The 10,544-nt window shown below is 36.8% G+C and overlaps 1 protein-coding gene across 1 annotated transcript; it reads right to left on the bottom strand.

Moving 5' to 3' along the window:
- Nucleotides 1-5,752: 5,752 nt before the first annotated feature.
- Nucleotides 5,753-6,331, bottom strand: LOC138340361 (uncharacterized). Its single transcript, XM_069292076.1, has one exon. The coding sequence runs from the start codon at nucleotides 6,329-6,331 to the stop codon at nucleotides 5,753-5,755; it is 579 nt and encodes a 192-aa protein (XP_069148177.1).
- Nucleotides 6,332-10,544: the final 4,213 nt, after the last annotated feature.

Raw genomic sequence — 10,544 nt, 5'->3', positions numbered from 1 at the left:
TATGGTGAAACCTACCTTCCCTCCTTGGGGAGGTGTCACCTCTCATCTACAAGTTCACTCAGTGATAAGATAAAGTCACTTTTGAAATGTCTTTCATTATTAATCATAAACTTAGTTTAGGTCATAGGGTCTAATCCTTTGTATAGTCATTGTCATTAGCTCATTAGGAATTGTATGAGAATATCCTTTCATGGAAACCCTCATATGTGAGATTAGCATAACATCATCATGTCATAATAAGGCACATAGGTATTTCATAACCAACCTTATATCATTTCATCTTAAACATAATCTCACTATCACATATTGAAGGCATTTCAATTCAACATCATACCAACACCTACTTAGGCAAATCACAAGTCATGCTTCAATTGAACTAGACATCATTAATAACAAGCCATTATAATTGAAGTAAAGGTTAGGATCATAAAGACTTACTCAATATCCTTCAATAGCCATCATCATGGTCTTACCATCCACCAATCAATTACATCCAACAATAGGTGTAGTAAAATCAACCAATAGTAATTAACACAAGAACTAGGTCAATTGTATCATCACTATACCAATTAACATCAATTCATAACCTAGGGTTAGGGGAATCAGGGTTCATCGTGAATTCATAAAGAATAAGATCCAATCCCAATCATACATTACCCTAGTCAATCTATATATGAATTGGAATAGCTAAAACAAGTCTAATAATCAATTCATTCATTAATTCCCATCAATTCATGACCAAGATCAAGATTTGGTGAGATTGGGGAAGGGAACATGATCAACATGAAATTTCATCAATTAATCAACAATATATAATCAATTAGTCATAGGATATCACAATTTATTATCAATTTGAACTTTAGGAGAAAACCCATTAGAATTGAAAAACCCCATGAAATTGAATAATTTAGAAATCAACTTTGTAATGGCCTCTTCGGGAAAGGAATCTCAAGAGTGAAGAACCCATATAAATCCACGAAATTGAAGTGAAACCCTAGAGAAATTGACCTTCTTCTTCAAGCTTTGTTCCTTCTTCAATGGGGGAATTTGGGAAGAGAGAAAGTAGAGAGAGGTGAGAGCTTTTGTGTTTATTTTGGGAATTGGGTTTGGGTGAGTGAAAAAATGACTTTAAAATTACCCTTAGGCTATATGCAATCACCCCCTAAATTACCCAAAACGCCTCTCACTTGAATTGATCTTTTTATGAAGTCTAAAAGTCAAAAATATGATTTTAACAAAATTTGGGAAGTGGCTCCGCGGCACGGGGACAACACAAATTTTATTTCCAAAAATAAATTTTCAGATAGTGTGGTCCGTGTGGACTGCGCGTAGCGCAGCAGCCCACTGATTCTTGACATTTGCAGGCTGCTTTGGCAGCCTGCTCACCCATGTTGAGGTCCTCCTTCATGACCCTTCAGGTGGTCCTTGGGGCGTCATTATTGGACGTTTAGACCCTTTATACTACTATCTACCTATTCAAAGTATTTTACAAGTTTTAGACTTCATTTGACTCTCCGAAAGCATCCCCAAACATAGCAACGTCAACTAGTTCAACTAGACTAGTTTTCGGATGTCATGGACGTCCTTCGACGTCTTGGCTCAAAAATTTCACGGATGGCTTATAAACATTATTTTAGGTGATAAAACTTTATATAATCATATTAGGCTCTATATTAGGTCTTGACTTTTCGGAGTGTTACATTTTCCTCCCTAGGAACATTCGTCCTCGAATGACACTAAGCTTTTTAGAAGGAAAAGGATAGACTCAATACTAGCAGCCCAACAAATAATATAATACATCAATATCAACTTCCATATGAGTTGCAACTCAAGGAGTGTTACACAACTCCATTAAACATATAATCATGGCATTTAGAGCAATGACTAAAAGTATCAATTCCACACATATGGCCAAAGTCTCAACATGAGGAGTTTCCTTCTTACAACAACAACATGAGATCAAAATATCTTTAAAGAGTCAATTATGCCAAAGTTCCTTTCTTTAAATACCAACATGCTCACTATCACATCATGAAGGCAGCAACATATCAAATACACAGTTAAGTGGAATTCAAGCAAAAGAGTAATTTTTCTTATAGTTCATTTTAACTTAGACCTTTTACAATAAACATGCATATCTTTGCAAAATAAGTCAAATTAAATTAACTCATTATTTTCATTATTAAGAAGAATAACTAACCTTAATTAGAAAATAGATGAGAATAACAACACTTCATGTCGTCCTCGACCTCCCATGTTGCTCCCTCAACTAGGTGGTTTCTCCATAACACTTTTACGGAAGCCGCCTCTTTGTTCCTCAACTTCTTCACTTGTCGATCAAGGATTTGAACCGAAACTTCAACATAGGATAGGTTCTCATCAACTCCAAGACCTTCAATTGGAAGAATGGACTCGAGATCACCAATGCACTTCTTAAGCATGGATACATGGAAAACAAGGTGGACCGAAGATAGCTCACTAGGTAATTTCAACTCGTAAGCAACCTTGCCCACTTTTTGTAAAATTTCATAGGAACCCACATAGAAAGGACTCAACTTCCTTTTCTTACCAAACCTCATGACCCCTTTCATGGGTGATATTTTCAAGTATACTCTATCACCTTCTTCAAGCTCTAGCTCTCTTCTCCTATTGTCGGCATATGACTTTTGCCAGCTATAGGTTGTTTTCAATCGGTCCCTTACAAAATAGACACTCTTTAAAGCATCATAAACCATGTCAGGACCAAAAGTGAAAACTCACCAACTTCGAACCACCCTACCGGAGATCTACAATCTCTTACCATACAAAGCTTTAAAAGGAGCCATGGATATGGATGAATGGTAACTATTGTTATAAGAGAACTCCACCAAAGGCAAGTGTTCATCCCAACTTCCGTTGAAGATGATGACACAAGCTCTAAGAATATCCTCAGGAGTTTGAATAGTATGCTCCGCTTGACCATCCGTTTGGGGATGAAAACCGGTGCTCAACTTTACTCTTGTACCCAACCCCTTTTGAAATGATCTCCAAAACCTAGATGTGAATTGCACGCCCCTATTCGATATGATGGATAGCGGAATACCATGAAGACTCGCAATCTCATCAATGTAGATACTTGCATAATCCTCCGTTGAGTAAGTGGACTTAATGGGGATAAAGTGAGAGGATTTGGTTAATCTATCCACTACTACCCATATTGAGTCATGTTGTCTTCGATTCTTAGTCAAACCCACTATAAAGTTCATGTTAATGTCTTCCCACTTCCAAGTTGGAATATGGATATCTTGAAGTGAACTACTTGGCTTTATATGTTCGGCTTTCACTTGTTTGCAATGTAGACACTTTGCAACAAAATACGCTATGTCTTTTTTCAAACCATACCACTAAAACACTCCTCTAAGGTCATGATACATCTTAGTGGAACCCGGATGAATCGGATAACGGGACGCATGATCTTTCTCAAGAATTCGATTTCTCAAATTATCAACATCAAGTACACACAACCTATCTTCATACCTCAAAACACCGTCCCTCTAAGGAGAATGACTCATTAATCTTTACAAGAATCGATTCTTTCAACTCCATCAATGACAAGTCAAGGTGTTGCTTAGACTTCACCTCAACCACCAAAGACGATTCGGAGTTATGGTAGACCACAAAGTCACCATTAGGGGAATCTTCAAACCTTACACCAAAACGAGCCAACCTATGAACATCTTTCACTAGGTCTTTCTTGGCTTCATCTATATGAGACACACTACCCATAGTCGTACGACTTGGAGCATCCGCCACCACATTAGCCTTGCCGGGGTGGTAGAGAACACTCATATCATAGTCTTTCAACAACTCCAACCATATCCGTTGCCGGAGATTTAATTTTTTTTTGTGAAAATATATTAGACACTCTTATGTTCGGTATACACATCAACATGAACCCCATACAAGTAATGCCTCCATATTTTTGAAGCAAAAACAACCGCCGCTAACTCAAGATCATGAGTCGGGTAATTCTTCTTATGAATCTTAAGTTTTGTAGAGTCATAGGCTATGACTTCCCCATGTTGCATAAGAACGCACCCAAAACCCACTCTGGATGCATCACAATAGACCACAAAACCCTTAGTACCCTCTGGTAGGGTCAATATCGGAGCGGAGGTAAGCCTATATTCAACATTTGGAATCTCTTTTCACATGCCACCGACCTCTCAAATTTCACATTCTTTTGAGTCAAGATTATCAATGGGGAAGTAATAGATGCAAACTCGTCGACAAACCTTATATAATAACCATCTAGGCCAAAGAAACTCCGAATATCTATAGGATACAAAGGTCTAGGCCAACTTTTCATCGCTTTGGTGTTTCTCAAATCGACCTGTAAACCCTCACTAGAGATGGTATGCCCAAGAAATGCCATTGACCTCAACCAAAACTCACATTTGCTATACTAGACAAATAATTGATGTTCAGCACTTGTAACACCACCCTCAAGTGATCCACGTGTTCACCCTCATTCGTTAAATATACCAAGATGTCATCAATAAACACAATGACAAATGAATCTAGGTAACTTTGAAACACCCTATTTATTAGGTCCATAAACGCCGCTGGAGAATTAGTGAGACCAAAGGACATAACAAAGAACACATAGTGACCATATCTAGTCTAAAATACCGTCTTGGGAATATCTTCACCTCTAACCCTAAGTTGGTCATATCCCGATCTCAAGTCAATCTTTGAAAAGTACCTCGCACCTTGGAGTTGATCAAATAAATCATCAATTCGAGGGAGATGATACTTGTTCTTAATTGTGACTTTATTGAGTTGACGGTAATCGATAAACATTTTAAGGAACTCATCCTTATTCTTCACACACAATACCGGAGCACCCGATGAAGAAATACTACGCAGAATAAATCTCTTGTCTAGTAAGTCTTTGAGTTGAGACTTCTACTCTTTCAATTCGGCCGGAGCCATATGTTAAGGAGGAATTGAAATGGGATTTTTATCTGGTAGCAAGTCAATACCAAAATCAATTTCTCATTCGGGAGGGATTTCGGGAAGATCATTTGGAAAGACCTCCAGAAATTCCCTCACTACATGGACCATCTTAATGGGAGGGATTTCAGAGTCTAGATCTTTGACTCTTACAATATGGTATAAGCACCCTTTAGAGATCATTTTGCACGATTTCAAACAAGTGATGATTTGACCTTTAGGAATAGAATTTCCCCCCTTCCACTCTAATACGGGTTCATTTGGAAAGTTAAATTTCATCACCCTTGTTCTACAATCTATAGTAGCAAGCAAGCATGCAACCAATCCATACCAAATATAACTTTGAAATCCACCATATCAAGTTGAACTAGTTCAACATAAGTAATTTTACTATAGGAAAATCTTTGTATACCCCTTTGTAACCACCGACTCACCTACCAGGGTAGACATCATAAAAGGTTCATTCAAGATATTAGGAAAACTATGAAACTTACTAGCTACGAAATATGTAACAAAATATAGGGTAGTACCCATATCAAGTAAAGCATATAAATTAATAGAGAAGACTTGTAATATACCGGTCACCACATCTGGAGAACTCTTTTGTTCACCCCTACAATGAAGAGCATAGAAGCGATTCTTCTTTTGAAGATCAATATTTGAACCACTAGTTTGAGATTTTCCATTACCTTTGTCTTGACCCCTCAAGTTTGGTCAATCTCGAACCTTATGCCCATTTTTATCACACCCATAACAATTATCCGTTCCAATAAAGACAATCACCATAGTGCTTCTTGCCACACTTTCCACAAGTTGGCTTCTTTCTTGGTGAACTAGTACTTCTTCCCTTATTAGACTTAGGGTTAGAAACCCTATCATCACGAGCCTTAGGGAACTTGGAAGGAACTTGAATAGAAAACCTCTTCTTGAACTTAGGCTTGTCTTGGATATCAAGCCTACCTTTTGAAGATTCACCATCAAATGACTTAGCCCTATTTGTTTCCTTAATGCTCTTCTTCACTCTATTCTCTTCCACTTGTTGAGCATGTACAATGAGATGAGAAATGTTCATATTATCGTGTAGCATAACTGAATGACATTCTACTATCAAGTCATTGGACACTCCCGTCACAAAGCGACTCCTTTCATCTCTAGGATCGGAAACCAAAAAAGGAGCAAACTTTGCCAATTTAGTGAATTCCAAAGAGTATTCAAGTATACTTATATCTACTTGAAGAAGGTTGATAAATTCTTCCATCTTATCTTCTTTCTTTTCCCTAGGAAAGAACCTATCAAGAAAAGCCTTCTTGAAAATCTCCCATGTCTTCCGGACCATCCCTCATATGCCTATTGTCTATCTATTAGACGTACCAAGTTTGGGCCACGTCCTTGAGTTGGTAAGTGGCTAACTTGGCCTTCTCAGTAGTAGTCAAACCCATAGCATAGAGGATCTTGTAGGTTTCATTAATGAATTCTTGGGGGTATTCCTAAACTTTGGACCCATAGAAAGTAGGGGGATTCATTCATCCTTGTGAAATCTCTCAAACGGGACGCCATGGTGCTAACATTGTTGGTTTCCTCGAGGTACCACCTCCCGATTAGCTTGGGCCGTTATAGATTGAGATTGAGTAGTGAAGGCTTATGATTGAGTAGTAATGGCTTGGACAATTTGGAGAAAGGCAGCCCTTATATCACCATTTGTCATGGTCGGAGGATTAGACGGAGCTTGATCATCATTAGCAACTTCCTCAAAAGGGAAAACTTGATTTCCATAGGGAGGAAGTCATGAATTAGCGATCTCTCCATCAAGTCTAGGTGCAGCGTTTCTTCGACTATTCATACCTATAACAAAAATACAAGTTTTAGGTGAAAGAACACATAAAGTAAACTCTAGAGTCATGACATTGGATTTCCAAGAAAATAAGTATGTCCTAAGCATCATATAGTTTCCTATTCATAGGTGAAGCGCGCTTCAAATTACAAATAAGAATACACGTAGACATGGTTCAATGAGACATCATCCTTAAGATTTAAAACCTCATGCTCTGATACTAAGTTTGTCACATCTAGGGAGCACCCCCTAGACGTAATCAGCGTCGTAGTCCTCTTTGAGGACTAAGAGTAGCCTCTTAGCTTACATTATTACATTAATAGGTCAAATTTAGCGGAGTTTAAAACTTTTTAGTACTTCTACATTGAGATTTATAAAGACCTTTCATACACATAGTACATATATATCAGGTATTCATAGACCCTTCGTATATGAAGATTACTTGCGTGCGCGCGAGAGAACACACACACACACACACAGATATATATATATATATATATATATATATATATATATATATATGTATATATCAACATAGATTCATAAGAAGTCTAGAATACATCTCATACTAAACCATCTTAGTCGAACAAAACATCTTGGGTTTAACCTATACTTTATTACGATAAATTAATTATATAGGCATATACAAAGTCAACAAATAAAGAGTATGAACTAAATCGTCTTTAAGACTAAACAATATCAAATATCAAAATACTGACATCTTCCTTGGAAGGTGAGGGCCTACCAATCACCAGGGGAATATCCAAGTAGTCTTCAATGGCCTTAAACTAAGCTCAACGGCTAGATCCTACAATTTTTAGTGAACATTAACATGGGGTTAGTACACACTTGTACTAAGTATGAGTATATGCACATAAAACAATTGAAGTGATACTAAAGGGGACATTTGTTCACAACCATGCTAAAGTACTTTGAAAAGGCCTATGCACAATAAAGAACTCATATAAGCCAATACTCACATAAGCCATAAGTAAAACCCATGTACAACACAAGACCAACATCAACAAGTTATAGTCAAGTCAACATATACAAGAGTTCATAACATCATAATCTAGGCAAGCCCTTTACTCATAACCCACCATTTAGCCTACAAGTTCAATTACCAAGTAAAGCTCCGTAAACTTACTCAATCAAGTACACCAAACAAAGGATCATAAGCAACTTCCAACTTAATATTACGTAGCATCAATAGTCGTCATCATCACATTTAGCAATATAGACCAATAGCATGTTCATAAATGAAAGTAACAACATATACGATCATTAACATGTAAAGTCATCATATTCATAGCATATACATTATGGGACCGCAAAAACAAACTCCTTAGGAATCCCTCAAGGCAAACTAGTGCAAGACATAGTGTATAGTCCATAACTTCATTATACTTTCGGGAACACTTGCCTTAACCGACATAGACCACAAGGTCTAAGTGTGGAATCCGGTGTTGTAAAACCATACACCGGCAAAAGTATTACAAAACATGAACATAGAATCTAGGTGAATCAACTAGCTAGTATTCCAATGGTGGAAACATAGTTTATGGAGCTTGAGGGATTCCATGGAATATAACTTTATGCCCCTTTTGGAAAATAAGGCTATCCACTCCATGAGGACTATGGTTAAACCTACCTTCCCTCCTTGGGGTGTCACCCCTCATTTACAAGTTCACTCGATGCTAAGATAGAGTACCTTTTAAAATGTCTTTATTTATTAATCATTAGCTTAGTTTAGGTCATAAGGTCTAATCCCTTGTATAGTCATTGTCATTATCTTAGTAGGAATTGCATGAGAATATCCTTTCATGGATATCCTCATATGTGATATTAGCATAACATCATCATCATGTCATAATAAGGCACATAAGTACTTCATAACCAACCTTATATCATTTAATATTAAACATAATATCAAAATTACATATTGAAGACATTTCAATTCAACATCATTCCAACACCTACTTAGGCTAATCACAAGTCATGCTTCAATTAAACTAGACATCATTAATCACAAGACATCATAATTGAAGTAAAGGTTAGGATCATAAAGACTTACTCAATATCCTTCAATATCCATCATCATTGTCTTACCATCAACTAACCGATTACATCCAACAATAGGTGTAGTAACATTAATCAATAGCAATTAACGCAAGAACAAGGTCAATTGCATCATCACTATCCCAATTAACATCAATTTATAACCTAGGGTTCGGGGAATTAGGGTTCATCATAAGTTTATCAATAATATGATCCAATCCCAACCATACATTACCCTAGTCAATCAATATAGGAATTAGAATAGCTAAAACAAGTCTAATAATCAATTCATTCTTCTATTCCCATCAATTTGTGACCAATATCCAAGATTTGGGGAGATTGGGGAAGGGAACATGATCAAACAATATATACTCAATTAGTCATACAAAATCACAATTTATCATCAATTTGAAGTTTAGAAGAAAATCCATTAGAATTGCAAAAACTCATGAAATTGGTAATTTAAAAACCAACTTTGAAAGGACTTTCTGGGGAATTGAATCTCAAGAGTGAAGAATTAATATCTTAATGAAGATAAATCCACAACATTGAAGTGAAACCCTAGAGAAATTGACCTTCTTATTCATGCTTTGTTCCTTCTTCAATAGAGGAATTTGGGAAGAGAAAGTAGAGAGAGGTGAGAGCTTTTGGGTTTTGTTTTGGTAATTGGGTTTGGGTGAGTGTAAAAATGACTTTAAAATGACCCTTAGGCTATATATAATCACCTCCTAAATTACCCAAAACACCCCTAACTCATAATTGGTCTTTCTATGAAGTCTAAAAGTCTAAAATATGATTTTACCCAATCTGGGAAGTGGCTCTGCATCGCGGGGACAACACACATTTTATTTCCAAAGAATAAATTTTGGGTCATTAAGGTCGTGTGATCTGCCCGTCGTACAGCAGCCCAGTGATTCTTGACTTTCGCAGGCTGTTTTGGCAGCCTGCCCACCCATGTCGGGGTCCTCCTTTATAACCATTCGGGTAGTCCTTTGGGCGTCGTTATTGGACATTTAGACCCTCTATACTATACTATACCTAACCAAAATATTTATACAAGTTTTATACTTCATGAGACACTTTGAAACCATCTCCAAACATAGCAACGTCAACTAGTTCAATTAGGCTAGTTTTTGGACGTCATGGATGTCCTTTGACGTCTTTGCTCTAAAACTTCTCGGATGACTTCTAAACAATATTTTAGATGATAAAATAGTATATAAACCTTTATAAACTCATGTTAGGCTCTATTTTAGGTCTTGACTTTTTGGAGTGTTACAAAGAAGGCTCAGCTTGGAGGGTTCATGCGGAATTATGAACATCAACTACTAATTCAAGGACTAAAGACACTTCTCATCCCAAGGTTGTTCAACTTATAGGGTTCATGAAAAATTAAGGTCTTAAACAATTCAACTCAAGGACTTCATGGGTAATATGTAATAGTCTCATGATCAGAAATATAAACTGAAATGTATTAGATACTTGTTACACAAGACTTAGAATACGAAGATGCTACTCCTCTCAAAAGTACTCAACTGATGAAGTTCATGTAGAAGTTGTGGGCATGAACGACTTGACTCGAAGGTCTACATAAATATATGGAACTCATATATATACTTTTCTCATTATCTTACTTACATTCTCAAAACTAGTTCAAATC

The sequence above is a fragment of the Solanum lycopersicum genome, chromosome 12 (assembly GCF_036512215.1).
Source record: "Solanum lycopersicum chromosome 12, SLM_r2.1".
Taxonomy (NCBI): Eukaryota; Viridiplantae; Streptophyta; class Magnoliopsida; order Solanales; family Solanaceae; genus Solanum; species Solanum lycopersicum.
Note: the sequence above shows the minus strand (reverse complement) of the source record. Positions and strands in the feature narration are given on the sequence as shown.